Source organism: Symphalangus syndactylus, chromosome 1, assembly GCF_028878055.3.
Source record: "Symphalangus syndactylus isolate Jambi chromosome 1, NHGRI_mSymSyn1-v2.1_pri, whole genome shotgun sequence".
Classification (NCBI taxonomy): domain Eukaryota; kingdom Metazoa; phylum Chordata; class Mammalia; order Primates; family Hylobatidae; genus Symphalangus; species Symphalangus syndactylus.
The window spans coordinates 40737971-40756883 of record NC_072423.2 but is presented as its reverse complement, the minus strand read 5'-3'; the positions used below and the strand labels follow the sequence as shown (position 1 = coordinate 40756883).

The 18913-nt window shown below is 39.9% G+C and overlaps 1 protein-coding gene across 2 annotated transcripts in view; it reads right to left on the bottom strand.

Annotated features, from left to right (window-relative positions):
• The window catches only part of EPG5 (ectopic P-granules 5 autophagy tethering factor), a 122262-nt gene that overhangs the window by 29311 nt on the left and 74038 nt on the right, over nt 1-18913 (bottom strand). For both annotated transcript variants that reach the window (XM_055233424.2, XM_055233427.2), the window contains exons 28-33: nt 11453-11595; nt 9391-9547; nt 6250-6444; nt 3956-4169; nt 1754-1902; nt 697-898 (exon numbers count right to left, since the gene is read on the bottom strand). In XM_055233424.2, the coding sequence (XP_055089399.2) occupies nt 697-898; nt 1754-1902; nt 3956-4169; nt 6250-6444; nt 9391-9547; nt 11453-11595 (1060 nt within the window). The remainder of the gene's footprint in view (nt 1-696; nt 899-1753; nt 1903-3955; nt 4170-6249; nt 6445-9390; nt 9548-11452; nt 11596-18913) is intronic.

The window sequence follows — 18913 nt, the reverse complement described above, 5'->3', positions numbered from 1 at the left end:
TCTCAGTAAACTATCGCAAGGACAAAAAACCAAACACCGCATGTTCTCACTCATAGGTGGGAATTGAACAATGAGAACTCATGGACACAGGAAGGGGAACATCACGCTCTGGGGACTGTTGTGGGGTGGGGGGAGGGGGGAGGGACAGCATTAGGAGATACACCTAATGCTAAATGACGAGTTAATGGGTGCAGGAAATCAACATGGCACATGGATACATATGTAACAAACCTGCACATTGTGCACATGTACCCTAAAACCCTAAAGTATAATAAAAAAAAAAAAAAAAGTAAAAAAACAAAAAAAAAAAAAAAGAATTTGTATTACGATACAGTATCATGGATAATTTTATAAGGTACTTTTAAAAAAGATACATGTATAAATATTCAGAACCCTTTCCTTAGTAAGACAAATGACAGAAAGGGTTGGAAACTGAAACCTATCTCTTTGTACCCCACCCTGCACAGGAGGAGCAGAGACAAGCTATAGCAAGCACCCTACATTCACTATGTAATGAATATATCCATTCATATATCGTGACACATATATGACACATATATGGGCTCATGCCTGTTCTATATATTTCTACTTTTTCTCTCCTTGACACTCAATATAAATCTCTTAATGTGCCTATTTAAATCTCTCTTAATGGAAAGTCCAAACACCTAGCTCCACATTGCACAAAAAGCATATTACCTGTTTTCCTGCTGACAGTTGGGTCTTGGGCCAAACAGGCCATTTCCGAGTCAATCAGCCTTTTCACAAGGTAGCCCAAGAATTTCTTCACATCAGCCATATAAGGACTCCATTTTGAGAATAAACCAAAGCTTTTAAAGTCCATCTTGGATAACCGAAGCTTATAAAAAAAGTCCGAAAGCCACTGTATAGTCTCCATTACCTGGAACAGACAACTAGTCAAAAAATGCTTACTAAATATGTACTTTTAGTAAAGTGTTATGACACACTGTGATGGGGGTGTATGTAGTAGGTCTTTGACTTTATAAGAGAGTTGCAAAAATATAAAGCATATGAGAAATAAATCAATGGGTTTTTTTTTTTTTTTTGAGGTGGAGTCTCGCTCTGTCACCGAGGCTGGAGTGCAGTGGCACGATCTTGGCTCATCGCAACTTCTGCCTCCTGGGTTCAAGCGATTCTCCGGCCTCAGCCTCCTGAGTAGCTGAGACTACAGGTGTGCACCACCATGCCCAGCTCATTTTTGTATTCTTTAGTAGAGACAGGGTTTCATCATGTTGCCCAGGCTGGTCTCGAATCCCTGGCCTCAAGTGCTCTGCCCACCTTGGCCCCCAAAATGCTGGGGTTACAGGCATGAGCCACCGCGCCCGGCCATCAATGGGTTTCAAGCCTTTTCTAAAGCAGTGGAACCATTATTTCAAATAAATTCTCATGCAAACCCGTATCAAACAGAATGGATAAAACCGAGAGCTCCATGGGACACTGCATCATAGAAACCCGACCAGTGGCCTCAGGGTGGAGTCCGATGGGCTAGGGTGGGAAGGAAAGATCTACAGGGGAGTGCCTGTCCTTGTGTTGGACACATGGGCAAGAATTAGACTCAGGGGAATGCGGTGAGCCACCTGGACAAAGGGGACATGAGGGAAGCAAAGCACTTAACAAAGAAAAACTCATGGCTCTTAAAGATAATGCACAAAAGTTTTCCAACTGTTTAAAAAATAAATAGCAAGGGAAATAAAAAAGAAATGCACAAACACGTCAGAGACCAAAAGCTACACACCTGTTTGTCTGACAAGAGACCATCAGAAGAGCTGGGAAGCACGGCGCCCTCGGCGGACGCTGCCCCCTGCTGGCAGCTGGGGGCGCAGCAGCCCAGGGCTCTCAGAGTGGCTTTCCAACACTCGGGGCTCAGCAGCTGCTCCGCGGAGCCTGCCAGCAGGGACAGGAAGAGCAAGTCAGCGGCTTTCCCAAAAGAAATGTTTTAACTTGTAACAAAGAATATGAGTACCTTACAAAGGAATAAAAATTAAGCCAAAATCCAAAACAAACTCACAGGGATATCTGGGGTAAGGAGGCCCAAGTAAAGAGAACCTAAGAGAAGAACTGGCCGCCTGCACATTTGGTTTTCCTGGTTCCTGGTGACCCTGCTGGGAGTGAAAGCTGCTGAAGCCGGTGGAGCTACACTCAGAGGGGTAGGAGACCTGACCCTCCGATCCTGACTGGGGAATGGTGGCAGTGCCACTCTCCTGGCTGGAGGACCACAGCTATCTATGAGTGTGACAGAAACAACAGTCACAGGACAACGGAGACTACATGCTGAAGGCACCTCAGGGCCTGGGCTCTCCGGAAGGAGTCTCCTACCGGCCCGCCAATTCCCCAAAACCAAGACCCAGAGGCAGCATGGAAAAGCTGGGCAAGTGCAGCAGCCCATATTCTGAACTAGTCCCAACTCTGCTACTTAATAACTTCCCATCCCACAGGACAGGAATAATATCTCCTGAAGTACTTTCCACCCAGAGCGAACATGAGAATCAAATAAAGTAACAGGTTCACGGAGCAGGTCTGAGGAGAACAATGGTGAGGCCAGTTACAATATGTCCAGTGTGAGGTACCTGGGGACAGTGATCAGTCTGTGTCCAGTGGCCACTGGGGTCTGAATCTTAGGACAGTGCCCCAAAATTAAGCTATCACTGTAGAAATCACACATGCCTAGAAGGTGGCAGTGACGTCAGGGAAAAGAATGGGCTCACCCAGAAGGAATGAATGCAGTAGAATAGCAAAGGATGCTCCCAAGGGAACATCAACATGGTAGCCAAGGAGGAGAAAGAAACCAGCAGGCCGCAGCTCATGACATCTGAGAGGTATCATATTGTTATTCTTAAGTCTGAATTACTTTTCTTGGTAAGAACAAATTTCTTGCTAAATTCAAGTCAATAGTGGTCTAATATAAATGGTTTACAATCTCTTTAAAAGATTTCAGGGAAAAATCCACAACACACACTATATCAAACTTCAAAAGCTTAGAGAAAAAATTAGCTATGCATATATTCATTGACATTTGTACAAATGTATTTCCCTTCCACCACTCTCCACCCACCCTGCAACCTGCCTCTGTGGGAAACAATTAAAGCTTGAAGTGCTTTCAAAATGAGAGACTGCACGTTTCAAGGTCCTTTGGGTAACCCGATACACTGGATCATTAACTTATCCATTAAACTATTTCCATGATGTAACACAAAAATTTGGTATAAAGCAAAATTTCATTTGCTATTACATCTATAAACCATATGAAGTTTGCATGAAAAAGTAAATACTATCTCATTTATCAAATTTTAATAAAATTACTGCCTAGCGAAACTCCAAAAATAAAAAAGCCTACCCTATTTATTTCTCCTCTAAACTCTAAAACTGCTATGGAAAATTGTAAGAAGGGGAACAGAAGGGGCAGGAATGTGGAGATTGTAATGCTGCTCTTTCCCTTGGTAAATATAAATAAAGTCTATCATTACATATGGATAAAATTAATTTGCAAAAACAACAGTAAAAGAATTAGAAAGGAAAAACCCCCAAAATGTTTGGAACTACAGAGAAACAAACTGTCATATTAAACATATCATAAGGCACAACCTCCTTGCTTTGCCAGATCTGTCGTCTGCAGAGTAAGCCAGTCCTTTCCCATCCCACTTCAAGACAGCTGAAAAGTCAAGACAAAGAAGTAGCTGCATGACTGTGGACTCCACCAAACTGTAGGTGCTGCCTTGCCCAATTAGAGCCCATTCTCACATTTAGAACAATAACTGGCCATATTTACAGTAACAACTTTTTGGGCCTTGTTCATCAAGCCCTTTAGATGACAATTAGTGATTCTAAACTCCTATACTGGTATTACTTTCATATCTTTGAATAACATCTGTAAAATGAAAAATGTGATATTAAATATTCACTAAGATCTAGTTAGTTACAATTAAATGAAGACACTTACTTTGCATCAGCAGCCTGAGAATGTCACTGTACTGGTCAGGAAACTGGTAGAGAAGAAGGTAAGTCCAGTGCTTACAGAAAAGATTAAATGGCATCAAAATATCCTCATCTGGTTCAAGGCCCCAGGCAGTAAGTGCCAAGTGAATGGACTCCAGAAGCCTGGTACGATCAGACAGAGGAGGTTTAGTGGCGCTTAACCATTGTTTAAGATCGAACTAAAAAGAAAAAGAAACAAAAAGCCGTTTTATTTACACTAGAAAAATAGTTTAAGAGGAGAGAGGTCTGTGTAAATTTAGTTTAAAGGCCAAAAATTACCCAGCATTTTATAAAAATTGAAATTAAAATGTATAAACAAGTACATAAAAGATTCAACCTGAGGACGCTAATTGCAAAATAAATAAATAAATAATAAAAAGAGAAGTACATAAAAGAATATAAGAAGTTCACTAATTGGGTCGAGTGCGGTGGCTTACACCTGTAATCCCAGCACTTTGGGAGGCTGAGGCGGGCAGATCACCTGAGGTCAGGAGTTCCAGACCAGCCTGACCAACATGGAGAAATCCGGTCTCTACTAAAAATACAAAATTAGCCAGGCATGGTGGCACATGCCTGTAATCCCGGCTACTCAGGAGGCTGAGACAGGAGAATTGCTTGAACCCGGGAGGCGGAGGTTGCCGTGAGCTGAGATCACGCCATTGCACTCCAGCCCGGGCAACAAGAGCGAAACTCCGTCTCAAAAAAAAAAAAAAGTAGTTCACTAATTGGTGCCATTATGCATCTATTTCTATGTTACTATCTAGAATCTCAGAGGCAGTTTTCTTAGATCTGTGTGCTTTTCTTGCTATTGGCTTATAATTTTATACTGTTCCTCAGAGTCTCATATATTTCTGTCTTATAATAAGTTGCCTCTCTAAGAACTAGATCAGAATTTCATAGCTCTCCTTCACTGGTGACAGTACCACAAATGAGCGGCCACTTTATGGAACTGTCTCAATTTAACAGCCATGTTTCTGGTCTGCATCAGTTACCTGTCTCAGTTAATAAAATTCAGACTGTTGATATTCCCTTCCAAAATCCCAAACTATAAAACATGTTCTCCTCCATTATAGGCTGAGATCAATCTCTAGGCCCTAAAATTGTCAAGGTTTTTTGTCTCTTTTTTTTTTTTTTTTTTTTTCCACAACAGGTCTCACTCCATCACCCAGGCTGGAGTGCAGTGGTGCAATCACAGCTTACTGCAGCCTCAACCTCCAGGGCTTAAGCAATTCTCCCACCTCAGCCTCCGAAGTAGCTGGGAGTACCACTAGCCTGGCTTTTTTTTTTTTTCTTGTGGAGACAGGGTCTCTGTGTTGGCCAGACTGGTCTCAAACTCCTACGCTCAAGCAATCTTCATGCCTTGGCCTCCCAAAGTGCTGGGATTACACACATGAGCCACCATACCTGGCCAAAACTGCCAAGGTTTTGTTGATTCACAGATGTAAGAGAAATGCAAGTGGAGACAAAGTAGCTAAGACTCTGAAATTCTCAACTGGTTAAGTAAACTCATTACCTTGGTCTAATAGAGTTAATATTCTAATGTTATATATTAATATTAATATATTAATATAAAATATAATATTAACAGTTAATATTCAGAATGAGATCAAAGGCAATTTGCTTTGATCCAGCTTATTCTAAATATGAGAGAGACTAACAAAACTTTTCTCAAACACGATTTAGGCATAAATTCAGGATAAATTTTAAAAAAGGATGTACTAAACTACTATTATGAATATTTTCAAAACTGTATTAAGCTTTTAAAAAGGGGTGGGGATTAGGTCCTTTTTACACTAAGTGGAATAAGACTACCCTATACAACAGGGGTCCCCAAGCCCCACCTCCTGTCAGATCACCCATAGCATTAGATTCTCACAGAAGTGCGAACCCTATTGTGACCTGTGCATGTGAAGGATATAGGTTGCATCCTCCATCTAATGCCTGATGATCTGAGGTGGAACAGTTTCATCCCAAAACCATCCCCTCTACTTCAGTCCACGGAAAAACTGTATTCCATAAAACCGGTCCCTGGTGCCAAAAAGGTTGGAGACCACTGCTATACAAGACAACCAATGCCCCACCCCCCTAAGAAGCAGCTGTGGGGTCAGACCACTTGAAGCTCATGCACTGTGAAAAAGGCCTCTCAGCCTCTGCTGTACCTGAAAACAAAACTGCAGAGGTCCTTTTATTTCTGTAGAGTAGGAAGCAACAATCATTGCTACATTTCAACAATATGGTCAGGATGGAATTACATCTTACCTTGGTTAGCAGCATGAAAATCATATCACTGTTGTCCTCACTTAGAAACTTCACCACTTTCTCATACAGCTGTATGAACTCTGCAGGCGCAGCACTGGGAATGAAGAAAGGAGACAGCAGGGAGCAGAGCCTGCTGTTCTTCAGAATGGTCTCAAGTACTTTTCTGCACTCTGATTTAGTGCCACTGATAAACACCTTGGAAAAATAAAAAGGAAAAATGTCACCAGATTCTTCCCTCACAACCTTTATTTAAGCAAGCAAATTTTTAAGGGGCACCAAATAAGGTGAAAAGAATTTTTTTCTAAATGAAAGTCTGAAACAATCAAAAGACAGCTAAAATCAACATAGATAAGCCTATTGCTTCCAATGGAAGTAATATTGGAAATTCTGAAGAATCCATAAATCTGATTTGGACAAGCCACATATAGAAAATGCTGAGTTAGGCCGGGTGCAGTGGCTCACGCTTGTAATCCCAACATTTTGGGAGGCCAAGGCAGGTGGATCACCTGAGGTCAGGAGCTCAAGAACAGCCTGACCAACGTGGTAAAACCCCATCTCTACTAAAAATACAAAAATTAGCTGGGTGTAGTGGTGGGTGCCTGTAATCCCAGCTACTTGGGAGGCTGAGACAGGAGAATTGCTTGAACCCGGGAGGCAGTGGTTGCAGTGAGCTGACATCATGCCATTGCACTCCAGCCTGGGTGACAGAGCGAGACGCCGTTTCCATAAAAAAAAAAAAAAAGAAAAGAAAAGAAAATGATGAGTTAACTGTACTACAAGATTTTTAAGACATCAAAATATTGGGGTACTTTTAATCCACAAACGTGCAATGTCCCCACCATGATTACTACGGTACCCAACATGGTGCTGCATTACATCAGGAAAACAAAACTTCCAGGTTATAGATTTTACTGAGAGGCGTATTTAATACCTTTCAAAAACTAACTTTCATAATAATATATAATCAAGATGACGTCATCTTGTTTTAACTTGGTTCTAATATTAAAAAGTACTAGAATATAAGCAAAAATTGAAACAATTTCACTGGCAGGAAGGCTTTCATATGGTTGACCAAAGGCAGAAATAATAAAACAACAAGACTGATAGGCTTGAATATATTAAAATTTTAACTTCTATAAGGCAAAGAGTATCATAAAATTAAAGAAAAAAATGACAAACTGGAAAAATGTATTTATAACACATTCCAGATGCCAAGTTAATGGCGTGAGGAGCTCTTTCAAAGCAATCGGAAAACAAGAAACTCCAACAGAAAGTGTACAAAGGACCACAATCACCAATTCACAAAAGTATATATAAATGGCCAATAAACATATGAAAAGGCATATAACTTAAAGAAGTATAAATTAAAATAATAATGAAATACCACTCCCTTATCAGATTAGCAAAACTTAAAAAGAATGAGAATTCCTAATGTTGGTTATGGTATGAAGAATAACAAACTCAAACACTGCAATGATAGCATAAATAGGTGCAAACTTCCCAGGGAAGGCAGAGTGACTATATCAAGTATGATGTAAAACATCAAATATACAATGTGTATCAAATTCCTTTGACACATCAATCATACCTCTAAGAAATTATCCTGAAGAAAACAGTCCAACAAGTTCACAAAGACATACAAGAGTATTTACCTCAGGTTTATTGTAGCAAAACAATCTATCTAAATACCCATCCATCAAACACTAGCTCAACACCCTGTAATAAATCTGTATCAATGAGCACTACACAGACATGCAATGTCATGATATAGGTCTGTATTTATTAACATGAAATAATGTCTAAAAGATGTGTTTAAATGAAAAAGGAGGTTACAAAATAGCATGAGCCCATTTTAAATGCCTATCCATAACTATATATCTGTATATATGTAGAAATATGTTTACATATACGTATACACAAATAGACACACATATACAAGACAAACTATAATGAAATGTTAGCTATGTAATCAGTATTTCCAGTAGTTAGGATTATAAGAAATTTTTCTTCTTCATACTTTCTATACTGTCTGCATTGCTTATAATAAGCACACACTAATTTTTTTTTTTTTTTTGAGATGGAGTTTTGCTCTTGTTGCCCAGGCTGGAGTGCAATAGCACGATCTCGGCTCACCGCCTCCCGGGTTCAAGTGATTCTCCTGCCCCGGTCTCCCAAGTAGCTGGGATTATAGGCATGCACCACCACACCCAGCTAATTTTGTATTTTTAGTAGAGGCAGGGTTTCTCCATGTTGGTCAGGCTGGTCTCGAACTCCCAACTTCAGATGATCTGCCTGCCTCAGCCTCCCAAAGTGCTGGGATTACAAGTGTGAGCCACTGCGCCCAGCCAGCACACATTAATTTTATGACCAGGATAAAAAACTTCCTACAAAAAAATCAATGATAATACCTGTTCTGCATTACTTCCTTATAAGCACCCAATAAGTAAGTACTCATTCAGTTGAATTTGGGTGAGAGTACATGGTTAATTAGTGTTTACATATTTCAAACAAGAGGTTTTCCTTTCTTTTATGAAACATTTCATAAATCTGCATGATTACCCTTGCCCTTGTTAAATATCCATCTATGTCACTGTAAGCCAAATAAATAAATAAACAAACAAATAAATGTTGATCAAGACTAGCAACCTGGACACAGCAGTGGGGAGGTGGGGCTAGCACTGAGTGTTGTCAGAAGCCGTGGGATCCAGTCTCAGCTCCACACTCACCAGCTGAATTCTTTAGGCCAATCACTTAATTTTCTAGAACCTAGTTTTCTCATCTTTAAGATGAGAATCTGAATCACACAGATTCCCCGTGAGGATTAAACAAATTGGAAAGTATTTTTATAAACAATGAAGAGATTTAGTAATGTTATTGTTAAGAACACCAATGATATATGACAAATTCTGATGTCTCCCCAGACTTCCAATTATGAATAATTTAATCTCCCTTGTATGAGAAGCAAAATTGTATACCAACAATTCTAATCATATTTTGAGAAGCCTACAACCCCAAGAGGCTTCTGACTTGGGTAAGACTCTGAACCTGTAATATAAGTCTCAAGTCAATGCTGACTATATCTAATGAAGACACCGCAGAGACTCATTATCTGATCAAGGCAAAAGGTACAAATAGCCTTACCTGTCCCAAGATCTCAATGCATGAAGTAAAGAACTGCCTTGTTGGGGGATGACGCTGCGTCTCATCACTGACGTAATCCACAATAGTAAAGAAAAGGCGAATGCCAACTTTCTGAATCCCAGGTGTAGGCTGCAACTTGTAGGCATTCACTAAGGCCCTGTGGGAAAATGTGGGTAAGACTGCAGTCTACAGTAAAAGATTCCATACTCACAAGGCCTTCTTTGATACCCTACATTTCTCAGGCAATATTCTTAAGAATCCTTAGAGCACCCACGAAAATGTCACTTTAGAACTATTTCATGGAGTAAATATATGTATCTTCCAATTTTACTGACAACTGATTTTCTTTTTTCTTTTTGGGGTGGGGGAGACAGAGTATCACTCTGTCGCCCAGGCTGGAGTGCAATGGTGCGATCTCGGCTCACCACAACCTTCGCCTCCCGGGTTCAAGTGAGTCTCCTGCCTCAGCCTCCAGAGTAGCTGGGATTACAGGCACACGCTACCACGCCTGGCTAATTTTTGTATTTTTATTTTCTTTTATTTATTTTATTTATTTATTTTTTAATTTTTTATTTTTTGACGGAGTCTCACTTTGTCACCCAGGCTGGAGTGCAATGGCGCAATCTCAACTCACTGCAACCTCCACTTCCTGGGTTCGAGCGATTCTAACACCTCAGCCTCCCAAGGAGCTGGGATTACAGGCACCCACCATAATGCCCGGCTAATTTTTTTTGTATTTTTGTAGAGACGGGGTTTCACCATGTTGGCCAGGCTGGTCTTGAACTACTGACCTCAGGTGATCTGCCCACCTCGGCCTCCCAAAGTGCTAGGATTACAGGCATGAGCCACCACACCTGGCCAATTTTTGTATTTTTAGTAGAGATGGGGTTTCACCACGTTGGCCAGGCTTGTGTCAAACTCCTGACCTCAAGTGATCCGCCCGCCTTAGCCTCCCAAAGTGCTGGGATTACAGGCGTGAGCCACTGACTGCATCTGGCCGATTTTTAATACTTAGTAATGATTTCATATACTCCTAGGGAAAAAAAATCAGCTATAAGGACTAATTAACATTCTCATCCTTATTAAAAATGTTCATATTTTGCATGTAATTCATAATTTGTTATTTAACTTTTTTATTCTTTATATAATTTTTTTAAACACAAAACCCTGATTTCTCTACATTTTGAAATCCAGAACACTGACTAAAGTTGAGATAAAGATTCTGTATAGAATAAGATCCTAGAATAAAGATATCCCTTCCAATTCTCACACCTTTTTGTGTCCCTTTCCCAGTAAAAGAAACATCAACCTCTTGTTTGCCTGGTCTCCTTCTCCTGCCCAGATGCCCCAGCCCAACACACAAACGGACTCAATGCTCCCCTCCATACACCATCCTACTCTACTGAGGGGATCAGCTGCTGGAACTAGAATGTGGAGTCAGTCACCTTAAAGTAAAGGCAGAGAGTCAACCCCCACCTCCCAAGTCATGTCATGGTGGCTTTGGAAAGAAAGAGGACAGTGAGAGTAAGCCACAATGAAAGCCAAAAGAAAACCATGATGGTCAAATGCAAGTTCACAACCATATTTGAGAGCCCTGATTCCCCTAAATAATTGTGCTATGAACTTTGTTCAGTCATCTGAGTTGACAGTGATAAGTTCCTGGGCAAATGTGACTTTGATATAAACATAAGCGCTAAATCTCTCCACAACTGAATTTCAATGCACTGTATCATCTCACAATTCAGAGGTCAGCAAACTTTTTCTATATAGGGCCAGATAGTTAATATTTTCTGCTTTATATCTCTGTTACAACCACTCGATCCTGCTGTTGCAGCATAAAAGCCATAGAAGTTATAAATAAATGGGGATGGCTGTGTTCCAATAAAACTTTATTTATAAAAATAAGTAGCAGGCCAGATTTGACTCAAAGGCCATAGTTTGCTGATGTCTGTACTAAATTAACCTGTGGGTGCTGCAGGGGTGGTGGTGGTATAGTAGCATGTATGATTACTATTCATGATAACAAAACAGTATTTCAAATTATAATGCCCACAAAACTTACGTGATCAAGTTTTCTGCATGTACAGCGGCTTCCACAATATTAAGTGATGGTGGTTTAGCAGCTTCTGCTTGCAACTGCTTCACTTCCTTCCGTAAAACATGAAGCTGTTGGCTTATGGCTTCATTCTTATGCATGCCTTCAAACTAACAAAAATTAAAGTTATCAAAAGACATTTCCTCCCATGTTTCTAGAATAGATATTTTATTACAAACACAATAGGCATATGACAAAGAGAATATTATTACAACTAATATTATAATTTAACTTAAAAAACTCTCAGTTGAACTTCAAGGTGATAGAAAAACTTTGTCAAAACACTGTTCAAGAATCTCAGGTTTTCAAGGCTGGGCACAGTGGCTCATGCCTGTAGAGAATCTCAGGTTGTCCATGAAGACTCAAACTTAAATAAAATTATTGTCTTATAAAAATACCAAAATTTGTATCTCTTTATATGACTGCCTTATAAACTGGTAAGATCTTGAATTAATTTATTAATAGTTCAAAGCCTTTGTAGGATACTATTTCACTTATGTTTCAACTCCTGAAATCCTCATCAAAAACAGACCCCATGTCTTCCACCACTGAGGCTTTTCTTGAAGCACAGGAAGCCCCTCTACTGCTGATCATGGTTCCCCAGCCGTAGCCCTTCTGTGTGCTCTCAATCCAACACACAAAACACTCACTCCAAACACTCGGGCTGCAGACACATGTGTGCCCAGCATTAAAAAAAGATGACACAGGTGCTGCTCACAAATGTCGTTTTGAAAGGAAGAAAATATATATAATCATAAAACAAACAACAAAATAAGATAAAATATGGGGAAATGCCCAAACCAACTGCATGCCAAGGAAAGAGCAATTGGCTAATTCCTAAATTCACCAATTTAGGTTCCTAGAAGCTGGTGTTTGATAAAATTTTTATTGGTTTTCAGTAAAGGGGGAAAAATAAGGAGAATTTATTGAGCTTCTTTAAAAAAAATAAATAAATTTTTTTCAACTCAAAAGATTATTCTTTTTTAAGATTAGTCTTTCTTATTTGAGAAGCCATCAACAAACCCTTTCTCTGACTGATAGTGACATACATACCTGGTTTGTTTATGCAATTTTAATCTCATTTTTTGGACGTGGATAGAGGCAGAAGAAAAGAGAAGACATCCTGGGCCCAGATTGCAACACAAACACAGAACTAACATGACAGCTGTGGGGGATGTGGGACAGAGAGACAGGAAGGAGGAGCCTGGCCAGGGTTGCAGGGTGCAGTAAAATCAGACTGGGGAGCTGAGAGAGCCCTCTTGGGGAGGCTTTGAAATGCAGGCCGGGGAGTCTGGACTTACTTACAGGTACAGCTGAAGAGACCAGAACATTTAGAAGGCAAGAGTTCTAAACTCTACATTCTCCTCCTGCTGTCTTCCCCAATCACATGGGTGGGCAGTAAGGTCTACATTTTTCCTTTACACGCACCTGTCCAAACCCAGTCTTCAGCCATCGCTGCAATGATTAAAGGTGTCCTTTATAGATAATGTAAATACTTAATTCACAAACTTATTACCTGAGGCTGTTATGTCACTTATGAGGCCCAGGGTTATTATCATAAATTCTGTATAAAAGTTCCTGAAGGGCGGCCAGGCATGGTGGCTCACGCCTGTAATCGCAGCACTTCGGGAGGCCGAGGCGGGCAGATCACTTGAGGTCAGAAGTTCGAGACACGCCTGGCCAATGTGGTGAAACCCCGTCTCTACTAAAAATACAAAAATTAGCCGGGTGTGGTGGCAGGCATCTGTAATCCTGGCTACTCAGGAGGCTGAGGCAGGAGAATTGCTTGAACCTAGGAGGCAGAAGTTCCAGTGAGCTGAAATCACGCCACTGCACTCCAACCTGGGCGACAGCATGAGATTCCATCTCAAAAAAAAAAAAAAAAAAAAGTTCCTAAAGGGCAATGGTCCTATTTGTTTTACTTACCCAGAACCCCAGCACAGCATAACTCTGACAATACACTGGGCAACTATTTTTTATGACTGTGATAATAATAACTTTCTTGCATAAAACTCACCAATGTTATATCAAAAATCTTTACAAAACTTCTTTAAAAAAAAGCTCTGTGACATCAAAATGCACAAAAGTGAATATTCAAGAACATATAATGGTAATAATAATTAACTTTTACTGTTGGAGAAATGAAAGATTAAAAAAGAAATTACTTGCATTTAACTAGATAATAAATCAATACAAGTGTTTGAATTAAACTTGAAATCTTTCAAATAACAGACCAATGTTTAATATCCTAAAACGTGATTAGGAGTATCTGCTGTCAGCCTTTTTGTTCAATATATCACCAAATACAGTTAGACTGGGACTACGCGTGTCACAGAATCCCCTGGCTGGACTGGAGAGAAAGGAGCCAAACAGGAAAAGAGAGAATCTGAGATGAGGAAGGAAGACACAGAATGAAGGGAGGTGGAAAGGCAAAGGATCCAGAGACCACTTGACTGGAAAAATGCAGAGACAGGACTAAACCTACTTTGTAATCCAAACTTTACAACTGCCATTCCATGTTGTAGAAACTACTAAAATAAAACCAGCTGGTTTAGGAAAGTTTAGACTCTGTCTCTCACAAAAAAAAATCCCCAAATTATCATTATTTTCTAGTCTACTTATTTTTGTTTATTGTTCCCACTACTGTTGAAAGTTTTCTTTTTTTACTTCAGTGAAGGTGAGAGCAATGGAATGTCTATCAGTTCATAATTACAAGAAGTCGTAAACAATAGAACAAAGTAGCATGGTGGAAGCCCCTCCACTTGAGTCATTTTAAGTGGACACAGAAATCTAAAAGTTTCCTTGTCTAAATTTAAAAGTTGGACAAAGCATGTCCTTCAGCCAATTTTTACAATAATGTGAGGCCCTCAGTGGGTCTTTTCCATCGTTCATTTCTTGGAATTAACAAATTTTTCACATGATAATAAATCAATCCTGGGGTCAGCAAGCATACCCACAATATCAAAGTACATCAAAAGGAAACCAATTATAAATCACCCCATTTCCCCAGGGAACATCAGTGAATTGTTAGAGCCTTCTACTGGGAAGAGAGAACACAGAAAGAAGCACGTCTCACATCCCATAAAATATATTTGCCTTTGTATACCCCAAACAAGATATGCATAACTCAAACACTTGCAGATAGCTGGAAATTTCCAGGACATTCTTTCCCAGAAAAATTCTATTAAGGAATAAAATATTTTCATGATATAATTTGAACTCTTTACAAAGGAGTCATTAAAAATTATATTTAAAATCTGAAGTCATTTCCCATAAAGCTAATTTTTAAAAATTGATCTAATCTAGAATGTTAAGATCACAAATTCTCTAATCACTGAAAAAAGAAGGCAATACTATTATATAGACTCAGAGAGAAAATGAAATGGTACCTATGTTCATTTACATGAGATTTAACTGTCATGATCAGCTTACTCAGAATCACACTGCAAGTATTCAGAAGCTGCGGCTGAAACAGCTGAAGCAAAACGACCTGGCAATATTGAATGGGAAAAGTAGGGGTCTTGAATTTAGACACATGCAGGCTTGAATCCTGACAGAGCTACGCACTAGCTATGTGACTTTAGCAAGTCTCATAGTGTCTCTGAACATGTTTCTCTGAACTCATCCTCATTCTGTGAAGATTAAGTTGGATAAACTAGGCACAGTGCCTCACATCTGTAATCCCAGCACTTTGGGAGGCCAAGGTGGGCGGTTCACTTGAGGTCAGGAGGTCAAGACCAGCCTGGCCAACATGGTTAAACTCCATCTCTACTAAAAATACAAAAATTAGCTGGGCATGGTGTTGTGACCCTGTAGTCCCAGCTCCTCAGAGAGAATTACTTGAACCTGGGAGGTGGAGGTCGCAGTGAGCCAAGATCGCACCACTGCACTCCAGCCTGGGCGACAGAGTGAGACTCTTGTCTAAAAAAATAAATAAATAAATACATTAAGTTGGATAATGAAAGCAAAGCACCTAGCATAATACCTGGGATATAAGAGTGCCCCAAGCAAGTGACAAAAAGTACTGTGAACATGGCTGGGAAAGACAGTGCAACCATCCTTACTGCTTTCCAAGACTGAATATATGGGAGATATTTACATTAGAGTAAAAACGTACGGTAAGAAATGTATAGTATTTAAGTATGGAAAGTATTATGCTGTTTAAAAGCAAAGGTAAGCACAATCAAAGAATGAACTGTTAATGTTTAATAAGAAAAAGTTCCAATTTCCATGATGTCTGTCATGGCCAAATAATATCCACAAAATTCCCGAAAGTAGTTAAAATCAGGGAACTTACTGATGAGGGGCATAAATCTAGAGCTGTTCATTCCTTCAAACACATCCATTTTGCAGCACTGACTGTATGAAGCACTGATGATATAAACATGAATAAAACAAAGTCCCTGACCTTGTGTAACTCAAAATCTAGTAACAGCCTAGAACTAATCATAACACAAAACAAGTTGTAACAGCCTAATGAGTGGTGTGTTACAAATAAGGATGCTTCCTTTCAGCAGAGGTGTACTTAAAAAATTAAAATAGGCCAGGCATGGTGGCTTACGCCTGTAATCCTAGCACTTTGGGAGGCCGAGATGGGTGGATCACCTGAGGTCAGCAGTTCAAGACCAGCCTGGCCAACATGGTGAAACCTCATCACTACTAAAAATACAAAAATTAGCTGGGCACAGTGGCACCTGCCTGTAATCCCAGCTACTCAGGAGGCTGAGGCAGGAGAATTGCTTGAACGCAGGAGGTGGAGGATGCAGTGAGTGCCACTGCACTCTAGCATGGGTGACAAGAGCAAAACTCTGCCTCAAAATAATAATAATAATATTAAAAACAAATAAAGATGGACACCTTATTCCCAAAGAGTTCAGTCTGGCAGGACAAAACAGCAAGTGACTGCAACAGCATTTAGGCACAAGCTGCAATGAGGGAAAGAACATCTCAATCCGACTGCAAGAGTCCGCAAAGACCTCAAAAGAGGTTTGGCCTGAGCTAAATACTGAAGGCTGAGCAAGAAAGAGGTCAGAAATGGGTGGCAGGAGCACAAAAGCAGCATATGCGAAGAACAAAGGTATTAATGTGTATGTTGTGTTTAGAAAAATGGAGAAAGTCTAAATGGCTGAAAAGTAAAATGTCTGTGAAGTGGGAGAGAGGATAAATGATGCTGCTAGAAAAAGACCAATAACAGATAACGAAAGGCGCTAAGGGTCATATTCCTTTTGATACTGCCAAGTAAATATGGGTTTTTAGCCTGGAAATGTGATCAGATCTGTGTTTCAAAAGATGAGTAATGAGAGAATGGAAAACAGACTAGGCAGGGAGAGAGATATGGACAGGAAATCTAATTAATGCAATAGGTCAAGGGAGAAGCGAGGTGTGCCTACCATGGAGAAATGGCAACAGAAACACAGAGAAGGGAATGTCAGGGGCTTCAGAAAGCCATTTCAGAGGCAGAACCAATATGGAAGCAACTTTGGAAAATACAGGAATGAAGTAGGGTAGGGTAACTGGAAGCAATGATATTGATGCCTAAGTTTCCAGCTGGGGAGACCAGCTATGTGAAATTATAGGAAGAAGAGATTTGGAAGGTAAAGGTGAGACTAATTTGGGAATATGGAGTTTGAGGTATTTGGGGAACATTCAGGTAGAATGAAGCAGGTGGAAATCTAGATTTGGAACTCAAGAGAGAATTCTGGACTAGAGCAACAGAACAGGATTATCAACATATGAGTAAATGGCTCTTTTGTTCTTTTTGAACTATTCTGAGATCTATTGGAGTTATAAACTCTCCAGAAAAAAAATTTACACACACTTTCAGGAACTTCATCAATTCTCTAAAGACCATTCACAGACCCCAGATTAAGAACTCCAGCACAGACAGTAGGCAAAAGAAGATGATGTCATATGAAGAAGAGAATCAGGATAACTAGCAATCTAAGGGTTTGAGTTGAGGAGGAAGAAACCCTGGAAACTGAGAAGTGCTTAGAGATTCAGAGGGAAAAGATGAGACTACATAAAGTTCAATATCACAACAGAAAGCTGTTAAAAGGAATCAAAACTACTGAACATAGCCATGAGGTGGTCACTGGACACATCTATATAGAGGGCTACAGTTTTATGTATAAAAATAACACAACCTACCTTTTGCAGGACATACTCTCTCCCAATGACAGTTTCATGATGAGTCATAAACACTGAGAACTCACCCTCTCTATCCTCCATTAACACCTCTTTTTCCAAAACAAAAGTCATCCATAACCAATATTATCCATTTGAGTAATGGATGGCTTCATATTTAAGTACAATCTTTGGCCAAAAATCAGAGCAAAACGAACAACTTGCACAGATAATGTCCCAACTTCATAGCAGGTAGAGTTTCAGCTTTCCTCTATCTTGCCCTTCACCATTAATGTGTAACAAAACATATTTTTATCTTCAAGTCCTAGAAGTATCAACCGGCAAATACTGCCTGGGACAGCCTCAACTAGCAATGACAGTACTACATAACTTTCAAGATTATTTAAGTCTCAGCCTATAAAAGTTGTTCACTGTCCACGTTTTTAATTGCCCTGGCAAATCTGCGTATCAGGCAAAACACTGGCTGCAGTCGATACTATTATTGATACTGAACTTCTGGGAGCCATCAGTGGGGGATCTCAAGCTTGTGGAACTTCCCAAGCGGGATTAAAAGTCAGGGCACTAAGCAAACGACTGAGGCCAGCAGAAAAGTAAAACCTGCTTTAAGAAAACGTAAATATTTCTAATGAGGTTAGGGCCACAAAATACAGCCATTTTTTCAATTTCTTTAAGCTTCTGCAACATCTCCTTTTTTCCCTCTGTCCTTCATTACTTTTCCCCCTTCTTTCTTCAAGCCATATTAGCAATTACCAATTTTTCTTTTTTTTCTTGAGACAGGGTCTCACTCTGTTGCCCAGGCTGGAGTGTGGTGGCACAATCATAGCTCACTGCAGCCTTGACCTCCTGCGGTTAAGTGATCCTCCTGCCTCAGCCACCCAAGTAGCTTGGACCACAGGCGTGTGCCACCATGCCCGGCTAATTTTTGTATAATATTTTTTGTAAAGACAGAGTTTCTCCATGTTGCCCAGGCTGCTGAACTCCTGAGCTCAAGCAATCTGTCCACCTCGACCTCCCAAAGTGCTAGGATTACAGGAGTGACCCACCATGCTCAGCCCAACTTTTAAGAAAAGAAAGCACAAGAACTTTGGTATGTTTGTAAAAACATCTAAGCCATGTTCACATCAGTCCTTATCATAAATCATCTTTTCTCAGACCTCCCTCCAATCAAAATTATCTACAAGACATTTTAGAAAAGGTGTTTCTTTTTATTTCAGAATTAACAAAGCAAAAGATTATGTTTAAAATCTCAATTCAAGGGTTCAGACAAATAATATAATACTATGA